Here is a 23,266-nt window from a genome sequence, read left to right on the forward strand (position 1 = left end):
AAATGAAAAAGCAGAAGTAACAACTGACACTGCAGAAATACAAAGTATAATGAGAGATCACTACAAGCAACTATACGCCAATAAAATAGACAAGCTGGAAGAAATGGACAAATTCTTAGAAAAGCACAACCTTCTGAGACTGAACCAGGAAGAGATAGAAAATATAAACAGACCAATCACAAGCACTGAAATTGAAACTGTGATTAAAAATCTTCCAACAAACAAAAGTCCCGGACCTGATGGATTCACAGGCGAATTCTAACAAACACTTAGAGAAGAGCTAACACCTATCCTTCTCAAACTCTTCCAAAATATAGCAGAGGGAGGAATACTCCCAAACTCATTCCATGAGGCCACCATCACCCTGATACCAAAACCAGACAAAGATGTCACAAAAAAAGAAAACTACAGGCCAATATCATTGATGAACAGAGATGCAAAAATCCCCAACAAAATACTAGCAAACAGAATCCAGCAGCACATTGGAAGGATCATACACCATGATCAAGTGGGGTTTATCCCAGGAATGCAAGGATTCTTCAATATACGCAAATCAATCAGTGTGATACACCATCTTAAACTGAAGGATAAAAACCATATGATCATCTCAATAGATGCAGAAAAAGCTTTTGACAAAATTCAATACCCATGTATGATAAAAACTCTCCAAGTAGACATAGGAGGATCTTATCTGAACAAAATAAAGGCCATATATGACAAATCCACAGCCAACATCATTCTCAAAGGTGAAAAAGTGAAACCATTTCCACTAAGATCAGGAACAAGACAAGGTTGCCCACTCTCACCAATATTATTCAACATAGTTTTGGAAGTTTTAACCACAGCAATCAGAGAAGAACAAGAAATAAAAGGAATCCAAATCGGAAAAGAAGACGTAAAACTGTCACTGTTTGCAGATGACATGATACTATACATAGAGAATCCTAAAGATGCTACCAGAAAACTACTAGAGCTAATCAATGAATTTGGTAAAGTAGCAGGGTACAAAATTAATGCACAGCAATCTCTTGCACTCCTATACACTAATGATGGAAAATCTGAAAGAGAAATTAAGGAAACACTCCCATTTCCCATTGCAACAAAAAGAATAAAATACCTAGGAATAAACCTACCTAAGGAGACAAAAGACCTGTATGCAGAAGACTGTAAGACACTGATGAAAGAAATTAAAGATGATACAAACAGAAGGAGAGATATACCATGTTCTTGGATAGGAAGAATCAACATTGTGAAAATGACTATACTACCCAAAGCAATCTACAGATTCAATGTAATCCTGTCAAACTACCAATGGCAGTTTTCACAGAACTAGAACAAAAAACTTCACAATTTTTATGGAAACACAAAAAGACCCCGAAGAGACAAACCAATTTTGAGAAAGAAAAACGGAGCTGGAGGAATCAGGCTCCCTGACTTCAGACTATACTACAAATCTACAGTAATCAAGACATATAGTACTGGCACAAAAACAGCAAAATAGATCAATGGAACAGGACAGAAAGACCAGAGATAAACCCACGCACATATAGTCACCTTATCTTTGATAAAGGAAGCAAGAATATACAATGGAGAAAAGACAGCCTCGTCAATAAGTGGTATTGGGAAAACTGGACAGCTACATGTAAAAGAATGAAATTAGAACACTTCCTAATAATAAACTCAAAATGGATTAAAGACCTAAATGTAAGGTCAGACACTATATATAAAATTCTTAGAGGAAAATATAGGCAGAACACTCTATGACATAAATCACAGCAAGATCCTTTTTGACCCAGCTCCTAGAGAAATGGAAATAAAAACACAAATAAACAAATGGGACCTAATGAAACTTAAAAGCTTTTGCACAGCAATGGAAATCATAAACAAGACGAAAAGACCACCCTCAGAATGGGAGAAAATATTTGCAAACGAAGCAGCTGACAGAGGATTAATCTCCAAAATATACAAGCAGCTCATGCAGCTCAATATCAAAAAAACAAACAACCCAATCCAAAAATGGGCAGAAGACCTAAATAGACGTTGCTCCAAAGAAGATATACAGATTGCCAACAAACACGTGAAAGGATGCTCAACATCACTAATCATTAGAGAAATGCAAATCAAAACTAAAATGAGGTATCACCTAACACCAGTCAGAACGGCCACCATCAAAAAATCTACCAACAATAAATGCTGCAGAGGGTGTGGAGAAAAGGGAACCCTCTTGTTCTGTTGGTGGGAATGTAAATTGATACAGCCACTATGGAGAACAGTATGGAAGTTCCTTAAAAAACTAAAAATAGAACTATCATATGACCCAGCAATCCCACTACTGGGCATATGCCCTGAGAAAACCATAATTCAAAAAGAGTCATGTACCCCAATGTTCATTGCAGCACTATTTACAATAGCCAGGACATGGAAGCAACCTAAGTGTCCATCAACAGATGAATGGATAAAGAAGATGTGGCACATATATACAATGGAATATTACTTAGCCATAAAAAGAAACGAAATTGAGTTATTTGTAGTGAGGTGGATGGACCTAGGGTCTGTCATAGAGTGAAGTAAGTCAGGAAGACAAAAACTAATACCGTATGCTAACACATATATATGGAATCTAAAAGAAAAAAAAATGGTTCTGAAGAACCTAGGGGCAGGACAGGAATAAAGACGCAGACGTAGAGAATGGACTTGAGGACACGGGGAGAGGGAAGGGTAAGCTGGGACGATGTGAGAGAGTGGCATGGACATATATACACTACCAAATGTAAAATAGATCGCTAGTGGGAAGCAGTCGCATAGCACAGGGAGATCAGCTTGGTGCTTTGTGACCACCTAGAGGGGTGGGATAGGGAGGGTGGGAGGGAGATGCAAGAGGGAGGGGATATGGGGATATATGTATACATATAGCTGATTTACTTTGTTATACAGCAGCAACTCACACAACAATGTAAAGCAATTATACTCCAACAAAGATGTTAAAAAGATAAATAAAGAAAACAAAATAAAATACACTTAACTCCACTTTATATCATAAATATCTTAAAAATATTGAATAATCAATTTTTAAACAAATTCATTGCATTTGTGATGTACCAGGAATTCAGAATAGTCAAATAAAGCAATGATTAAGTCTCCGAAAAAAAAAATAAATAAAAATTTAAAAAAATAAATAAAAACTGGGCTAGGATTGTACATCGAAACAAACTCAGCCTTTTAAAATTCCACAAAAGGAGGGCAGTGGAAGGAAAAGTCGATCAGCCTCAAACACCTGGTGAAGGAATAGGCACATTTTCTAATATGAGATTCAAGGGCTGGTGGGTTTACCAATGAGATCTGACACCAGGGGAAGGTAGGTCAAGTCTACAAGTGCTGATGATTCAAACACAGAATCAAATTCAAATTCATGGAGTTTGGTATTTACCTGTATAGCAGCAGCAGAAATTGTAGAAGAGCCAAGACCTGTTTTTGATGCCAGAACCATCAGAATGGTTAAGGTGCTGGGGTCAACAGCTATGTTTTCCCCTTGACTCTTAAAAATTATAGATTTTCTTAAATGTACTTAAAATTAATAATCTGATATTCCCTGGTAAAGACTATATTTATATAGCCTTCATTTCACTCTGCAAAGAGCTGAGTCATACAGATGAAATTTTTTTTTTTAATTTTTTTTTAATTAATTAATTAATTTATTTTTAATTTTATGGCTGTGTTGGGTCTTCGTTTCTGTGCGAGGGCTTTCTCTAGTTGTGGCAAGCGGGGGCCACTCTTCATCATGGTGCGCGGGCCTCTCACTATCGCGGCCTCTCTTGTTGCGGAGCACAGGCTCCAGCTGCGCAGGCTCAGTAATTGTGGCTCACGGGCCTAGTCGCTCCGCGGCATGTGGGATCCTCCCAGACCAGGGCTCGAACCCGTGTCCCCTGCATTGGCAGGCAGATTCTCAACCACTGCGCCACCAGGGAAGCCCCAGATGAAATTTTTAAAAATTAAAATAAAATGAGCCCAGCTTTCTGATCACTACAGTCACCTAAGTTGACTTTCCTCAGGAATCCCTTAATTTATCCATCAATTCTTTATTTATACCTCTTTATTTCAAAAAGGTATTTGAATGTGCTTGCAGTGTAAGATACAATTATTAAAAACGATAAAGGAACAAGGACATTGTGATGAGGGCAGAAAGACAGTTGAATAGGTATCTAAGCTAAAGATTTTTACTGAAAATAAAAATAAAAACATGATTTTGTTTTGACCTTCTTGGTAGCCAAGGCAAATAGAGAAAGATAATTAATAGGAACTTGGGGCAAGGTCTTGGGCCTCAACTCCTTCCGCCATTCCTCTTTTCTTGGGGTTTCCAAGGTAGAGACCTGTCCTTGGAATGGGAAACCAAGATCCACTGTATATAGCTGACTTAGCCTTCAGTCCTGCCCAGGGCAGGGCTCCTAAGGACACGGTCATTAACAGGCTGGGCTTAGGTCAGGAGTACTAAATGAACCTCCTAGTACCAGGATGGCCAGATCTATAGAGCAGCCATCCATTGATCCAACCTGAAGGATTGCTGGGATGGCTATTCTACCTCCAGGAGATGGAATTTGCTCTGAATTGTAGCCCACATGGAAAAAAATGCAAAATGGAGCAATGAAACTGGGTTTTTGTCTTTCAGGCAAGAATCTTTAAGAATCTTTAAGGACCAGTGGATAACCTTGGCTCTGGACATGGTAGGCAGAGTTCTAAGATGATCTCCATGAACTTTGTCCCCTGATGCTGTTCCCATGCAGAAGTTTTCTCTGGCTTGTGGTGGGGGAACTCAGAGATTTGAAGCATGAGAAGGATTTGACAAACTGTGCCTGGCCTTGAGGATGGAGGGGCCACACACCAAGGAATGCAAGTGGCCTCTAGGAGCTGAGAGCACCCAGCTCCTCCTCCTACCCCTGGCTGACAGCCAGCATGGAAATGGGAATCTCACTCACAAGGAAACTGATACCTGTCAAAAGCCTGAAAGATCTAGAAAGTGAATTCCTCCCCAGAGCCTCCAGATAAGCCATCAAAGCCAACACCTTGATTTTGGCTGTAGGACCAAGACCTGACCAAGCCTTCCAACCTACAGAACTTGAGCTAATAAATGGGTGTTATCTAAAGCCATGATGGTCATTTGTTATGCAGCAACAGAAACCTAACTATTGGATCAATCAGATTAGTGACACCTTCCTTCTTGGAAGAGAGAGCTAAAAAGGTGTGGGGTCAAAGGGGGACTTGGAATGGGAAGAGGTGTTTAGCATTCTCCCAAAACATAAAGGAACAAAGTCCTCACTGCTTAATGAAGAAAACTAACCAATTCATTATTTTGTATAAATTTTCTCTTAGCATCAAACTAAATAAAATTATCATTTCAAAATTTACAAGTATAGGATACTGCATAAAATAATAGAGAATGACTTCAGTAGAGTTTACGAAGATATTTAGAAACTATTACACGTTTTATATATCATCTCTTGATAGAAAGCTAAGGGCCAAAAAAGAAGAATCAAATATGATTCTTTGAAGGTGCTGAAGTTGTTTTACTCTCTTGATGGAGGGGTAGAACTTAGAGAATGAACAGCAGTTGGAGCTCAGTATGTTAAACAAAGAAAAGGAGGCTGTTCTATATTGTGGTTGTAGCTCAGCAGCCGAAATCATCTCAGGGTGACTGCTAGGATTTGGTGGAAACACAACTAAGGTAAAAGAATATTTCTCCAACTTGAAAGAAGAGAAAAATCTCTTGAGTCCCTACAAAGGCATCTCATTAAGAAACCATGACTTAAAGTTACTCTTAAGAGTAAGAGAATATTTTTCAGTTATGGATTAGGTAAGTTTTATCCCTGTAACTGATAAAGGCTTGTTTTGTTTTGTTTCAGAAAAATCTCAAAATGAAAAATCAACTTTTCAATAGCTTTTGTAAAAGTAGTGAACTTCTGAGAACTTGGACCTAAAGGAATATATGTTAAACTGTTAGAGTATCCTTTTCAAATATCAATGGCTGATAAGTAGGGTCTGGTTAGTGGGCAACTTGACACTGAGGTTTCTGGCAAGTTTCCTAACGTGCAGTGACTGTACCGTTGACAAGAGAAGCCAAAATGACATTAAAAGAGCCTGTATCCTTAACCAGATGGAAGAGGAGTGCACCTCTGCAAAGAAGAAAGTAACAAGAATAGCCCCCAAACAGTCAGAAAAATATGGCTCTATTATTGGGGGGGTTGGTACATTTCTAGTGTTTTGCCATTATATATAACGCCTTCCAAATGTCAAATGACACCAAATTACAACAATACTCTTAGAGATCTAGTTTTGTCTCCTAATCTCCCATTTTATATCCCAACTCTCAGTGATTATAAGTCTCAAGTCTCCAGGGGATGGTAGTAAAGAGGTTGCTTCTCCATCTGACAAGTTTTTAAAACAAGTTATTAGAATTAAACGTGTACAAGAAGGATTAAGAAAGTGTAGAGAAAGATATTCAGAATTATCTCTCGGCACAGGTTCAAGGCCACGCTATTTGGAAAGTGTATAGATCCTGTTCTTAAACAAAATATGGGGAGCTACTCCTGGTCACAGAATTCGGCAGCAACCGCTCAGCATTGGTCACAGCTGATCAGTCCCAGGACGATCAGCGTCAAGTTAAATAAGACAAAACAACACGCAATTTAGCTGAGACCAGTATAATGAGTCTCAAGTCCACAGATTAAAATGCAGCACAAGGGAATTCTCTGGTGGTCCAGTGGTTAGGACTTGGCGCTCTCACTGCCGGGGCTCGGGTTCCATCCCTGGTTGGGGAACTAAAAAAAAAAGCAGCACAAGGCCTGGGGAAAACAACTGCAGCAGATTGGCTAGAGCGAAATTCCTTCCCCTTGGCTGACGGTGACAGGGTGTCTCTATCAGTATGTGTTCTAGAAACTGGAATGGAGGCTGGTGTAAACCAACAGGCTCTCCATTCAGAGCGAGAACAGTCTGAGGAAAGGCAACCTAACTTCTGCTCTGCTGGCTTTCGGAAGCTGAGGGACTTTTTAAAAGTCTATTCAAAGTCAGTTAAGCTACAAATATAAGCTGGAGCTACAGATTGCTGATGGAGAAAATATTCACTCATGCGGCTGTGTAAAAATAAATAAATTGGACTCATTTTTCCTCTATTCAGCAGAGATGAAAAAAAAATTACCTGTGATTGAGATAATGCTCCAGACCCTTTGCTCTCTTGTGAAAGAAAAAAACGGACTGACATGAGGAGCTCCTGAATGCAGCAGCGAAATTCCTCCTCATTCTGTCCCCCGGTGGCGAGGGAAAACAGCCTTCGAGACTGAACGATATACTTAAAAATATATTCTTGGGCCTTAAAACAAAATTTTTAAAACATTAGTTTCAAAGGAAACCAAAGGTATTTATTTGACAATGACACAGCACAAAAACCACAGCACAACATTAGACTTTTAAAATACTGACTTAAATACTAAGGCCCTGTGAGATTTTTGAACAGTATTTACTCGTAGGGAAAGAGCCATTTTTCTCTGATGCCTAATGAGAGAAAACGTATAATTTTTAAATTCTATGTGATTCTTGAGAGGTATGAACATTAAATGTTTCTGATCCTCAGATGATTTTTTAAATTTAATCAACAAAGAGACAGCGGTCTGTTTTTCAAAAATTATTTTGCTTTGCTGGTAGGTACTCTTGCCACTTGAATTTTACCTTCAATTGGCCCAAAATGACAAATTTATAATGAGTAAAATGCTTGTTTTTTAAAATGTACACCTGTTTACTTTTATCTACTGACATCAAATAGGGTATACTCAATTATAGAAATCAAAAGACTGCCAGAGCTGTTACTGGACAATCCTTTTAAGAATCTATATTCTTTACAAACATGTTTGCAGGTAAGGTATCAACATCTCCATATATACTGAGCACGTAGGGCCCAGAGATATGGGCAGTGTTAAACCATGAGACCCAGTAAAACCGCAGGTTTCCTCACTGTGATCCCTGCTAAGCCATCCTATTATCCTCTCTTAAGACAAATGGTCCTCAGATGGTCTCTGTCAGGGTGGTGAAAGCAAGAGCCAGGAACTTCTAAGCTTAACTGCCCATCTGCAGTCTTCTCTTCTTTCCAACCCTTCCTCCTGCCAATCCTAGACTTCAAGTGTTCAGAGCCCAGAGGAGTAAGGATTTAATGCCAGGCAGGTTCCAGTGGGCAAGCCTGGCAAAGTCCCTTTCAAATTTCATCAGCTCTGGAGTAGCCATAAACTGATTAAGATCCTTGAATTGGAATGTCAGTAATACATCATCACCAATTACTGTCTGTGTAGAGGAAACCAATTCATTTAGGCATCACCATGCAACAGCACTATTAGACTGTGATCTGTTATTGACAGCGTGTCAATACCTTCAACACCTCCTGGATGTGCTCTTGTCTCTCCGCTTCTGTGATCCTGTCCACATACCACTTGAGCACTTTGATGAGATCTCTAAAATACAAGGAGACGTGCAGAAGGTAGAATTGCTCTCATTCTCAATTAAATGCCAACAAATCAAATGCTTATGTTTATCACGAGGAGGCTTCATTTCCCAACAGTTCTCACATTTTTCTGTCAAACTGCCATAACATAATAATTTTACAAAGTCTGCATATCAACATCACTACCCCTTTTTTGAAGCTGAAGAGAGAAACAACACTTCCTCCCAGTGAGATTCCTTTCAATCTGGACATGTTTCATCGGCCCTGCTGTTTCTGGCAGTGCTTCCAATGGGTGAACACAAATATCTGAGAAAAGGACTGTGGCCAAGGGAGTGCCTGAATATGACTGTCATGGTCAATCTCGGACAACTGCTAATTGGGATTTCCTCCCCAGCGACTACGTAAACAGTTGGATGAAATACTTGGCTGGAGGCAAAAGCGGGTGTCGGGAGGGATGAAGGTAATACCTCCCCATTTCAAAGCACACCCCCATGGAGTTATCAAGCCAATTCTCTGACCTGTGGGAAGAATGAGGCTTACCGTCAAAGTATACCTTAGTAATTTCCAGAAAACCCAAGTCGCATTGTTTTAAGAAACAAAAATTGAATTAACCTCCATCCCCTCAAATTCTCAAGATTGCAGTTTTGTGACCATTAACACTGGTCAGTTCTTGGTTTCTAGGAAACAGAGCAATTTTAAAAAAATGCTCCTCTCTCCTGTCAGGAGAGAATCCATGGATGTGCCAGTAGGTAGATGCTGCTGGGAGTGCTATTTTGAAGATGATCTGTCGGTGAGTTTCTGGCCACCCACAGCTCAAGACGATTCCACGGGCCTTATTTGTCTTATTAGGACTTATTAGCTGCCTTCCTGGCCAACCTGAAATTTAGAAATTACACCCTCGTTCTCCACCTTCCAGTGACATTCTCAGTCGGAGGTGGTGACCACCTCACACCAGAGCCCAAATTGTTAGGCCAAGGGGCAAAGTCGGGCCAACATTTCAAAACTATCCCTGTTGTTACATTTCACCCTCTGAAAAACTCATGTTGGCAGAGGCTTAAGTCTTGCAAAAATGACTCCATTCATTTAAACGTCAGAGGCATAAATCTTACCAGGCCATGGTGGGGAATACCCAAAGGAACGGGATCAAACGCTTAACTGATTACCTACTATCTTTTATACAATACATAGATGGGGAAAACCCTGATTCCATCCTCTTAAAACACACCTCTGGGAATAGATGATTGTGCATGTACATACCCATAGGTGCTTAAAGTATAAGGTAAAAACTTTGGCAGAATAGCAATGACAACAGTGTAATGGGGAGACAGAACTTTGGGGTACATTTCAGGGCTGTATTTAAGCAAGGCCCAAAACCGAGAAGATGTCACGATAGGACAGAAAGAGGGACATTGTCACCTTCTGGCAACTATCACCTGGGCTACGTGGAGGCAGGAACCAGCTAAAGCATGTCATTATTCATTCACTTTTAGCCTTGCTTGCATAATCTGAGCTGACAGGAAAGGACCAGCAGTTAAAATGGCAGCTGGTAACAAAGGGTAGAGTCCAATGACTGAACTGCTTGCAGCCAGGGACCAGGTCTTCATATGATCAGCACAAAGCATAGTGCCTGGTATGCAGTAGGCACTCAGTAAATATTAACAGAGGAATGAACAAATGACTTTAAAATGGTATGATGCCAAAGATTGTTTTCCCATCATATTTCTTTCTTAATGACATCTAGAATCATCAAGGAGTGTGGTGATTAAATGGGGCTCTTGACAGCCAAAGTGAAATAACCAGATATTTTAGACTAAGGAATATCTAGTGAAATAGAGACAAGAAGAAAATACCTTATATTTTAGGTTTCAGGAATAGAATTCAGGAGGTTCTTTTTTTCCCCCTTTTAATGAAAATAAGTTCCAGCCATTAAAAGAAGGTGTGTGAGAAAGGAAGAAACTGTCTCAAGAGACACTTCAGTGGTTGTGCTTCATTTCTTCCTACACTCCCTTTTAAATTTTCCTATATAGTTGGTTCTGCTTTAAAAAGCTCAAAAGAAACTACTTCTAAACCAATTACAAGATAAAAGGCCTTACCTGTATGCAAGTGCCCCAGCAAAATGACTCTCAATATAAGTGTCCATTACAGGTTTAAAATGATGAAATTTGCTATCTTGCAGCAAATTTATTATGTGAACCTAAAAAAAAAAAAAAAAAAAATGGAGCTTTATAAAACTGAACACAAACCAAGATTTTTTTTTTGGTAGAGGGGAGGGGGAAGGTTTCTTTTCAAGTAAGCTCATGCTATTATGTGCACATTTATAAATAGCCTTAGGAAAGTCAAGATTAAGAGACAAAATTAAGATATAATTAAAGTGAATTTAAACTCACCAAAGAATCAAACACTTTAGACCCATATTTTTGGGAATTTTCATCTAAAATTCCAAACAAGGTATCCAGTGTATCTTGCAGAAACTGTTGGATAAAGAAGTAAAAGCATAAATGAAATATCCTCTGTCCTTCGCCTCTAAATATTCTTTATCCCATGAATTTCTAAGAGAGGGATAACAAAATAGCATTTACCTTTACTATCTCTGAGCCATCAATTTCTTTTAATTTAGAGAGACAGCCTGTGATCTTGTCTGGGTGGGTTCTCCACTTCAAAAGATCAAGCATATCACCTTTCCAAACAGAAAAGGAAAATTAGTTGCCTTAATAGAGAACAGCCTCTCACACGAAAGTGTTCTACTGTAAACGCTGAATTCTTACACACATTGCCTCTTGGTCACCCAAGTTGCAGGCTCCCAGGCCCTCCCACTAGGCCTCTAAATGGCATTTATTACAGTGTATTCTAATTATTTCTCCCTTCCCAATGCCCTTGACTTACAAACTCCTACTTATCCTTCAGTTCTCAGGCTAGCTATCTGTCTTTGCCCCCGCCTAGACTGTAAATTCCAGCAGAAAAAGAAAGTGTGCGAGTTTGGCCCTAACATAGTGCCAGCATCTGGAACAGGGCAGGCACACAGCAGGCACTTGGTAAATACTGGCTGAATGATTTTCTGCCTCCTCCCATTAAAGTGGGAGATTCTTGAGGGCTGGGAACCCACTTTATTCATATTTGTGCCCCCAGCATATAGCACTCTGCCTAGCAACAAATTCCACTTGGCAATGAAGGTCTTCTTGACAATGTGGCCCAAACCTGGCATGACTAGAAGGTCCCTGCACAGTGGTGACAAAGCCAGTCAATTGTCAGACCATCTAGTGAGCCTTTGGACCTGAGAGGGCCAGTTCCTGGACTCCATGATCATCTTCCATCCTAGACTCTGGCCCAGCTCTTCAATTTCCTCCTTTTCCTGAACTGACAACACGTGGGCCCTGAGTCTAGCAGGGTCCTCAGGGAACCTCTTCACCTCGTGAGGGAATAAATCCTTCCCTCATCCTTCCTGGGCAGAAGGTCCTGAACATGGTGTCCTGCTTCACTGGTCTCCAAAAGGAGCAGGGAGACGGTGGTGTCTGGAGGCCAATGAAAGCAGTAAGAACTGACAAGGCACGTGCGAGCAGGATGTGCCCCGGGCAGGGGAACCTGGCAGGGCTGGTCTCCTGGTGCTCAGTGGGGCTGAGAGACTAGAACGGCCAAGAGAGAAGCCAGGAGGGGTTTTCTACTTCAAAGCACTTGTTTCAGGAAAAACCCAAATGGGACTTGCTGAGAGACAGAAAGACCGATGTGGAAACAAGAAACAAACCAAACAAACACAATCCAAGAGATCAAGGAAGAGTAGTTATGATGAGAAAGAAAATATGATGTAGTGAATAAAGATGTGAAAAAAGCATAAGAATCTCAAGAGACAATAGAAGCAACCTCCACCAAAGTCAGATTCAAAAGAAAAACTTCACAAACAACTTAAAAGAAAGAAATTTGGTACTAAATGAGAATATTTTCCTCTAACAAATAGGGGCAAGAGGAGGAGGCGGATTTAGAACTAGAAAAATGAGGGAATTTTTTTCAATACTGACATTGAAAAAGAGATTTATGACTATTTTCATAACAGAAAATCCTGAAAAGGTTAAATATTCGTGTCTAACTCAGACACCCTGGAGGTATGATTGAAACCTTTTAAAAAATGATTGGTCATATTTAGATGAGCGATTCCACAGGGCGAGACCGGCCGCAGTAGACGTGGCCCTCCAGGATTCTCCTCCTATGTTTGTTACCTCCCTCCGACTTCCTGCATCTAACTTCAGGATGCCTCCCTTCCCCGGCAGCCCCTCTTTTGTAATTCCCCCAGCCATTCACTCTTCACTTCCCACTCCACGTCCCGTCCAGCGCTCACTCCGTCCCCTCCCTCTCTTTCCCTGCCCTTTAGAGTGAGGCTGCTGCAGAGGCGTGCAGGGCGCTGCCCACCGTGGGGGTTGGGGGGGTGGAGGGTGTGCAGGGGAAGGAGGCAGCTCTACTGGCTGCAAAGTGGCATCACCAGAAGCAGCAGTGGGGGACCAGGAATAGGATTGTCATCAGCAGAGCCGGGCAACAGATGACAGTGGTCCAGACAATCGGATCAGGATGGGGCTGTGCATCTTTCCTGTGAGAAGTCTGAGGAATTTCGAGACTGCTCCCAATGGAGCCAAGAGGAAAGCAGTATGTCCGTCCGGACATAATTAATCATGTATGCCAGCCTTCTCATTATTGTTACCTTTTAATTTCTATATATTATAAGATATTTTCCTCAAAAGCCTATTTTAAGATCTGTTGTGTGAGGAAACATTTTTTTTCCCTTAGCAATACGTCATTGTTACAGAATTAAAATAAAAAATTTAAATACTTAAAAAAAAAATTCATGCACGCCAAGAACTCAGAATCAAGTCAAAATTGTCATCTCTTAGGTCTCTATTTTAGCCATTTGAAGATACATGAGTTGCAAATTTGGAGCTAGGACATACTACTGAAAAATGTGAATTTTATACATTCGATTCAATTATCATTTAAGTGTATACTGACTGTATGCCTAATCCACCAAGAGCTATAAAATAGGTAGATGGCATGATCCCTACTTTTGTTTTTTTTAATCACAATCTCAGGAAGAGACTGAATAAACCACCCATCACTGGGGGGGAGAAAGGGACGTGGGGCAGTCAGTACCTGCACAAACGTTAGACTTAATTTAAGCACTGTTTTTATTTTCTCATAACTTTTTAAACAGTTGTGTTTAACAGTCCAAGGAAGCCGACAAACAAGTAAAGTAATTCCTTTGCTGATCCCCACTTTTAAGAAGCTTAAAATATCTACTTGATTTGGCAATCACAGACGTCTAGCTGAGTGCTCCGGCCTCAGTATGCTATCTAAGAATGACATTGGAACACAGAGAGAGTGTGCAGACACACTTTAGAAACCCTGAAATGCAAATCTGCTCTAGGAAACTGTTCCTAGAGACCACATCACTTACTAAATGCCCAATTGTAATGGTAATGGGATCTGTAAACTTTCCAAGTCAAGTAAAATGAATACAAAACAATTTAATTCCAATTTGGAACTGGATACTTCTACACAGAGACATGTGTCTAGCATGTAAATTTCAGAAAGCTCAACTAACTTCCTTCCTCCTTCCCATGTCTGAGACACACTATTCATTTCCTGCTTCATTTTGAGCTGTCTTACACTGACAAGGTTAATCAATGTCAAAATGATAATTAAGCACTTATTAGCCTTCAACAATGAGTCAAGCATTGCCTTCCATATAGTGAGATGTTTAATATAATGGTTTCGTGAATAGTTTATTTACCTGAAAATGTTCTCTGCTTTTACAAAGTAGTAGCTTCTAATTATCAGGATTTTGTTCCCTCTGTCTTAGGTTCACAATTCTAATATCCTAAACCCTAGAACTAGAAAAAATTAAGGATGCAGGGCCGAATATTTTGATGGCAGATAATCTATTGTTAGATTTGTGTCATTGGCAGAATAATGGTCCCCAAAGATGTCCGTATTCTAATCCCTGGAACCTGTGAATATGCTTATCTTACATGGCAAAAGAGATTTTACAGGTGTGATTAAGTTAAAGCTCTTTTAAATAGGGGTATTATCCTGGATGATTTGGTGGGCCCACTCTAATCACAGGGGTCCCTAAAAGATGGAAGATGGTTAGGGTCAGAGAGATTTGAAAATGCTATGCTGCTGGCTTTGAAGATGGAGAAAGGAGCCAGGAGCCAAGGAATGCAGGTGGCTCCTAGAAGCTAGAAAAGGTAAGTAAAAGGATTCTCTCCAAGGGATTTTAGAGGGAATGTGGCCCTGCCGACACCTTGATTTAGGCCCCATGAAACTGACTGCAGACTTTTGACCTCCAAAATTGTAAGATAATAAATTATTGTTGCTTTAAGCCAATAAGTTTACAGTAATTACTACAGCAGCAACAGATAACTAATACAAGCTGAAAATAGTCTAATGGAGACAATCAGTTAAATGTGAACTTAGACTCTATAACAGACACACAACTAATCCACATGGGATGAATAAAAATTCCACCGAAGGGAGTCAGTAACATGTTGATTTTATTATCTTCATAACCTCCATGGGGTTAGACTGTTCCCACAAAAAATGCCCGAGGTAAATGCTTTATAGTCATTATAGAGTTCTGTCAATGAAGGTTTTATTTAAGTAAAATCATTAACCACTGAATACTGATAAAGTCTGGTATAATGACATAATTTGGCAATAGCTACTTTCAATCAGATTTACTAAAAATGAATTATGTAGTCGATTTTTTAAAATATTTCTCAAAAATACTTTTGGAAGGGGAGAAACAAAACCCAAGATAAATGTGAAAGAATCATTTGCCATTTGCCAACTTCTATATAAATACACTGGCAATGCATGACAAATTGAGTGGTATCTTAAAAGTGGTCATTGTAACAATGCCACAATTTGCTTCTTTTCTCATTCCATGTTCTAAGAAAAGAAATATATTTCTTACTATGTGACACAAAAAAAAAACTAACAACACTTACAAAAGTTTAAGCACAGGAGCATTTTTTGACTCACAATACAGGGCCCTGACTTAGGATGGTTTGACTTAAGATTTTTTGACTTTACATGGGTGTGAAAGTGATATGAAATCATTTAGAAACCATACTTCGAATTTTGAGTTTTGCTCTTTTCCTGAGTTAGCCACATGCTAACACAGGTACAATACCCTCTTGTGATGCTGGGCATTGAGCCCCAGCTCCCAGACAGCCATGTGATCTCGAAGGTAAACAAGCAACACCAGTTACAACCATTCTGTACCTATACAACCATTCTGTTTTTCACTTTCAGTACAGTATCCAATAAATTACATGAGATATCCAACACTATTATAAAATAGGCTTTGTGTTAGATAATTTTGCCCAGTTGTAAGCTAATGTAAGTGTTCTGGGCATGTTTAATGTAGGCTAGGCTAAGCTATGATGTTTTGTAGGTTAGGTGTAATAAATGCATATTCTACTTACCTTATTCAAGTTACCATGGGTTTATCGGGATGTAACCCAATCCTAAGTCAAGGAAGAGCTGTGCCTTATTATGAAGTGATTCTCTTCAACATAATGAATCTGATTTTATTAATATGGCATTCAGGATGCTTTCCAGAAGGCTTACATGGTAACCATGAAGAACTCAAAAATGTTTAATTTGCTTCCTTCATTATAGACAATGTTTTCACAACAGTTTGCCAAGGAGAAGAACTTGCTTTATTAATCATAACTTGCTAAACAATCACTGACATAAAAAGTAATGCTAGAATAGAAAAGCAATATCCATCTAATTAAACAAAAAACGGCCTTCACTCTAAAGTCTGCAATTAGCACTGTCTATGGAGCTATAAAGCAAGAGAGATTAAGGTGGTGGTAATCTTTGTCTTTTTTTTTTTTTTTTAAAGCAGCTGGGTTTGACGGTTTATTTTGAAGAGTTGTGTACTTGGGTTCCAATACTGGGATAATTCTATAGTCCTTAAACTACATGCATTTAAGAGATCATTGGGTCACAACTGTTTTCATATTATTGGAAATCACACACAGAAGGATGAACATTTTTTCTAGTGCAAAGTTATTATACATAACATTGATGTTTATTGAATATCCTATCAAAATTCACATGAATACTTAAATACAAGGGCTTTCAAATAAAACAGTATTATACATTACCATTTTGTGTGAGTTTTGTGGAACAGAGAAAAGATGTTATCCAAAAAGACTCCTTTGTGGCCTTCATGGCTTGATTATTATTCCCAAGGAGAATGCCCTTGGAAAAAGGAAGTTTGAGGTAGCGGGTAGTATCCTGAAGATTTGTGTTTTCTTCACACTGTAAAAAATATTTTTAAAAATGGGGAAGGGGGGAGAAGAGACCTCATGAGAATTATTAAGCATGATAACTATTGCTAGTGTTTATGAACTGGGAAATATTCCAAATATTATTACAAATAGAATTTGGCTTTTAAGTAAAATGCAACAAAAATGTCTAAGCGGAATTACGCACGGATTTTGGACTCAGACCCATTTGGGTTTGAATTCTATCTCTGTTACTTCCCACACAAGTAACTGTATCAAGTTGTTTAACCTCTTGTGATTTCCGTTTTCTCTCTCTAAAACCTCATTGTGCCGTCATAAGAATTAGATTACATAAGGCCTTTATCATAGAGCCTGATACATTGGAAGTGCTCAAGAAATCATACTGCAGTGACCATAGCACTTAAAAAAAGTGCTTACATTCTTCCCACATCTCCTCTGAGGCAGATATTAAACAACTCCTTACTTTGAAAACTGGCAATTAAAGGACTCTGTATTTCAGGATAATCTAATAGCTCCACTATGTTGAGAAGTCTCTACAGAAAATGCCAGCCAACAAATGTAAAAGGAATTACAGGTTTTAAAAAATACAGTTTCATATTCCTAGTGTAATTCTTATTTTAGTCAATGATTGTCGCTAAGTGCTAAAACCAGCAGGAAAACTATTGATGAGGAAATGAACATTCATATGATGCCACACAGGTTACCTCCTACTGGCAAGATGACAGATGTAACTGCCTGTGGGGGGACTGGGTGGTCAGCCCTCTAACGCAGGGCAACGCAAAGAAACACATCATCATCTGCAATGTGTTCTTACAAAGCTGTGGAACCTGAATCTGTTAACACCTACAGGTTCAACTTCTACTTCACAGGAAATACGAGGGACAGAGCAACATGCTGAATGTTAGGGGGAAGCAACCAGACAAAGCCAGAAGGCAGCACTTTCTGTAGGATGCTTGGCTTTGTCTCTTCAAGTCAAGTTTTGTGAAAAAAAGGATTGCTCTAGATTAAACAACACTTAAGAGATAGATAGCCAGATACAATGTAATGGTCCTGGATTTGGACAAACTTGCTGAAAAGGATTTTTTTTTTTTTAAATTTATACATTGACTAAGTTCTAGACGAGATTAAAAAAAAATAATGATTGGAAAAGTCATTAACTGAAAAAAGGAAATTAAAAAATATATATATATAATGAAGCAATCTAGATATCCTTCAGTACATGAACACATAAACTGTGGTACATCCAGAAAATGGAATACCATTCAGTGCTAAAAAGAAGTGAGCTACCAAGCCATGAAAAGACATGGAGGAACCTTGATGCATATCACTAAGTGAAAGAAGCCAATCTGAAAAGGCTACATACTATATGATTCCAACTATGTGACATTCTAGAAAGGGCAAAACTATGGAGACAGTAAAAAACATCAGTGATTGCCAGGGGTTGGGAGTAGGAGAAAGGATGAACAGGCAGAGCACAGATTTTTTCTAAGGCAGTATGATATTATCATGATGGATACACGTCACTATACATTTGTCCAAACCCACAGAATATACAAAACCAAGAGTGAACCCTACCCTATGGTAAACTATGGACTTTGGGTGATGATGATGTGTCAATGTAGGTTCACCCTTGGTAAATGAGTGATGTTGCTAATGGGGGAGGCTCCGTATGTGTGGAGGCAATGGGTGGAAGGGAAGTCTCTGTACTTTACTCTCAACTTTACTGTACACTAAAACTGCTCTTTTAAAAATTCTATTAAAAATATGTATCATTTGGGTAAACGAAGTCCATACAGAAAAACATTCAGAAAGATATACACTAAGGGGTGAACAGTTAACATTGTTTGGGTAATGACAGTCTGGTGTTTTTATTTTATTTATCTATATACTGCTTTTGTAATGAAGGTGATTTTATATTAAAATTCTGAGAAAAAATATTGTAACAGATACAGAGATGGTATAGCTTAGCTTATTTTGAGTATAAACTTAGGAACCTTATTTCTTTAAATATTTTCAAGGCTAGTGTCTTGGGAACACGTAGGAAATTCAGCACAGAATCCTCTGGTTTTCTAGACTACTTTGTGTGATTTACAAAAAAATTTTAATAATAAATTTTTAAGAAAGACCTCTCTAATAAGTTGAGAGAAACAGAATCAGAATATGACAAGATGTTCTTCCCAGCACACCTGTCCAGTAACGGGAGGACCAATAAACACAATAAACAGCCTCCATAACTCTCTTCTCATGTTATGACTCCAAATGCTTTCTTTTATTACTGCAAGATATTGCATTTAGACAGAAGAATGCATATATAGTTTAAAGAATAGTTATAAAGCGAACACTTCAGATGCTTTCCTGAGAAGAAGTCCTCAGACAAAGTAATGTTCTGGAACTTGGGGTCACCGTCCCCTCTCCTCAATCCTGTTCTTGGTATCAGGGCTTGGAGCACAGCAAGCTATAACTTGAGCCACAGCAACCCATACTGGGCCTATTTCCTGCCTGGATCTGGTCTATGGGGTCAGAAACATGCTCTGGTCTGCCATCCCCAGCCTGACTCATGCTCCATTTGTCGAACCATACCTCCTATTGGGACTGAAGCCTCATGCAAACCCAGTCTAGACACTGTCTAGCTATTTCCAGGCCTCCTCCCCAGAAGCTGGAGTGTGCCCTGGTCTGGTATGCGCCATCTGTTCACAGAAATCCTGCCCCTATAGATAGATCTCTTAACCCCCTTCCCCCCAGCTAACTAACTGCCTGCTCTTGAGCACTTCTGGAAGCCTCTTAGAATTCCTGCTTGCTGAGCTCATGTAGTTCAACCGGCAGTCAGGGACCAGTCACTGTTGTGTCGTGTCCATAGCGGGCACCGTGAATAGAAGCCTTGGCTGCCTTCACCGGGGCCGGTCACTGTGGCCAGGTCAGTGTCACCTTTTCTAGTTCACTGCACTTCTCTCCCAGCCTGGAGGGCCAAGACCTCAGCATCGGAGTCTCTCTGATTCCGAGATGTGACACCTTGAGAGCTTCTTACAGCTAAACTCTATATCACCCTTACTCAATGCAAAATACAGTAACTAATACAAACATTACTCTGGACACAAAAGTTATCTGAAGACCTTGCACCAACAATACTGGTGTGCATATGTGTGTGCTGTGTGTGTTGGTGTTGGTGTGGGGAGCAAGTGGGGGTGTGTGGGGGGGTAGGAATTCTACCCCTAAATTCAGTAAAGAAAAGTACATAATTACCCTTTGGTCTCTGTGAACCCTTTGCTATAATATTTACCAGGAGGTCAGAGCTGGGTTTTTTGTCCAGTAGGAGTCAAGGCCATACGCTAGGTATGGGGTTAGAGTTTTAATCTATTTCCAAAGAACTTAAGTGGCCTGCAGAGAAAATCTCATGGCCTATCTTTTCTTGTCCTCTGAGGTTTTCAGCATGCACCCATAACACATCACACAACACTGGAGCTTTTAAAGGCAATGCAAGCAACCACCATTTAGGCTAAGCACTCTGTGTGTATTTTCTTATAGTGATAATAATCCTATGAGGCAGGACATTGTAACCTGGGGAGCTTATGTTATTTGCTCAATATCACAATATTAGCAACTATCAGAGCCAGGATCTGAACCAAAGTTTGTGCTTACAACTACTATACGACACAGTAGTTATGACTACAATGACTCTTCCACTGACTCTTCCAATGACTCTTGTTTTAACCAGATTCTGAGTTTTGCTATAACAAATTTAAAATGTATCAATTTATAGATAACATACTGAATGGTGGGTATGTCTAAGAAAGACCCCCCAAAAGTTCATTTTTCAAAAAAAAGGTATGTTTGTGGAAGACACCCTGGGAGAGAGCTTAGAGTGGTCTGTGGATCTGAAATAGTTTCATACATGAAATGGCTATGAGTCCTACAGTGAAATGGCTAGTTGACGTTCTGAAACCACTCAGGGAGCAAAAGGGATCACGTGATCTGGAGGCAGTGGGGAAGAGGGGCAGGTAGGAGCAGAGGAGGCATGACATGGGAGACTGGAAACACAACAGATGAGATAGAGATCATTCGTTCAGTCACTTGATGAGAGAGAATTTATGGAAGAGAAATGAGGTTGAAGATCAGTGAAGAATAGAAATGGGTTCCAGAAGATAGGCCTGTAAGGCAGGGGCAGTGGTCAGCAAGGGTTTAAGCCAAAAAGGTTGTCCAGACTCTTAAGAGGAAATACACAGCTCACCAGCAGAAGCCAGGGAGTGAGCAAGAGTCAGCAGTGAATTCCTCGAGCATTCTTCTGCCAGGTGGGAGAAGGGTCTGCCCTGTGAGTAGGAGTCTGAACCACAGTATGGATGGGAGAGAACAAACAGGAATGAGCAATCTCCTTCCAGGTGAAGGGCTAAGAGTTAATGAAGTCACGGAAATGAAGCTGGTAAAGGACGGCATGGCATTGCCTGTGTTTTAATTGGAAAAACAGTACAAAGGAGTTGTGGCTGGGTGTCTGAAGACCTGCGAATCTGAGCAATGTAGGCTCGACACCAAGAAACTGCAGTTTTGCACAAAATTACACTGCATGTAGTTGATAGATGGTTTTGTCATCGCGGTGAAATCTAGTCACACCCCTAAACTACATGGGGGGTTAAATATGGATCACTTGCATTCCGGGGAACACTTGGAACACACTGATTTGGTTTTGGCATAGGGACGATTTTTTTCATCAGATCCAGTGCAGGCATGGAACAAGGTAATACGGATATGAGAATAAGAAGGACCGTCCTCCCTGTCCTCTTGCGACAGACACAGACACAGCTAAAGTCTTCCTGGCGTTATGGTAGATGTATGATGACAGAGAGATGAGGGGACGATTAACTGAGCCATTCTTTCTAGGAGAGACAAGGTGACATGACCACAGCCTCTTTAGGCTGCTACTGGATTGTGGGAACAAAACAATGCCATTGTCATAGGAAAGGACTATTCTCTGTGTTTGCTTTGATAGGCCGGGATCTGTGCAAGTCATTTTAAAATTGCATGAAGTTAATTTATTACAAATTAGAGAAGAGGGAGAAGAAAGCCAGCCCTTCGCTTTACTTGGGACGAATCAGATCTGACAGGAGGGATGTGTTCCCTCAGATTCTTACAGAAGAGTTAAAATGCAGGCTACGTGGCAGCAGGAGTAGCCTCTGTCTTCTGTGAGATTACATAGCATGGCTCACAGTCTATTTCTTTGTCCAGAACTAAAATCAGTTGGTACAGCATTGAATGTTGCATCACACCCCAGGCTACTTGTTGACCACTGTCCTAGGCACAAGAGATGCAATGGTCAGTCATAGACACTCTTCCAGAAACGTGGTATCTGCAATAATGCAAGCTATGTGATTGAGAGAAATAAATTAAAAACTTCTTCAGAAATACACTGGTACAGAGATTCATAGTATATTAATCAAATTAAGGGGCCTGTAATTTGCAGGAAGTAGAGAATTAAATTAAAAACTATAGTAATTTAGACAATCCAGTTGAAACGATATATTGCCAGTTAATCAAACCAGTTGTTGCAGCAAAATACCTTCTTCTGGGGATTCTTTCAATATGATTAGTCATCCTTAATGTTATTATTAAACATTTATTAAAGTCCTACTATTTGACAGTCCTTTAATTCGGTATAAAGAATGTAACAAGGAAATAAACACAGTCCCTGTCCGTGAGGGCATTACATGCCTGACCTCTGCATTCATCTGTTAATACTGATTACAAAGCTGTGATAAAGATCCCTGGATTCCACTGGCTGAATGGATACAAAAACAAGACCCGTATATATGCTGTCTACAAGAGACCCACTTCAGTCCTAGGGACACATACAGACTGAAAGTGAGGGGATGGAAAAAGATATTCCGTGTAAATGGAAATCAAAAGAAAGCTGGAGTAGCAATTCTCGTATCAGACAAAATATACTTTACAAGAGACAAAGAAGGACACTATATAATGATCAAGGGATCGATCCAAGAAGAAGGTATAACAATTGTAAATATTTATGCACCCAACATAGGAGCACCTCAATACATAAGGCAAATACTAATAGCCATAAAAGGGGAAATCGACAGTAACACAATTATAGTAGGGGACTTTAACACCCCACTTTCACCAATGGACAGACCATCCAAAATGAAAATAAATAAGGAAACACAAGCTTTAAATGATACATTAAACAAGATGGACTTAATTGATATTTATAGGACATTCCACCCAAAAACAACAGAATACACATTTTTCTCAAGTGCTCATGGAACATTCTCCAGGATAGATCATATCTTGGGTCACAAATCAAGCCTTGGTAAATTTAAGAAAATTGAAATCGTATCAAGTATCTTTTCCGACCACAACACTATGAGACTAGATATCAATTACAGGAAAAGATCTGTAAAAAATACAAACACATGGAGGTTACACAATACACTACTTAATAATGAAGTGATCACTGAAGAAATCAAAGGGGAAATCAAAAAATACC

At 39.6% G+C, this 23,266-nt stretch overlaps 1 protein-coding gene across 1 annotated transcript in view; it reads right to left on the bottom strand.

Moving 5' to 3' along the window:
- Nucleotides 1-23,266, bottom strand: part of DOCK4 (dedicator of cytokinesis 4) — a 475,175-nt gene that overhangs the window by 125,070 nt on the left and 326,839 nt on the right. The window contains exons 17-22 of the mRNA XM_061197939.1: nucleotides 16,636-16,792; nucleotides 11,056-11,153; nucleotides 10,864-10,947; nucleotides 10,570-10,670; nucleotides 8,405-8,486; nucleotides 7,187-7,357 (exon numbers count right to left, since the gene is read on the bottom strand). Of these exons, the coding sequence (XP_061053922.1) occupies nucleotides 7,187-7,357; nucleotides 8,405-8,486; nucleotides 10,570-10,670; nucleotides 10,864-10,947; nucleotides 11,056-11,153; nucleotides 16,636-16,792 (693 nt within the window). The remainder of the gene's footprint in view (nucleotides 1-7,186; nucleotides 7,358-8,404; nucleotides 8,487-10,569; nucleotides 10,671-10,863; nucleotides 10,948-11,055; nucleotides 11,154-16,635; nucleotides 16,793-23,266) is intronic.

Source organism: Eubalaena glacialis, chromosome 8, assembly GCF_028564815.1.
Source record: "Eubalaena glacialis isolate mEubGla1 chromosome 8, mEubGla1.1.hap2.+ XY, whole genome shotgun sequence".
NCBI classification, from domain to species: domain Eukaryota; kingdom Metazoa; phylum Chordata; class Mammalia; order Artiodactyla; family Balaenidae; genus Eubalaena; species Eubalaena glacialis.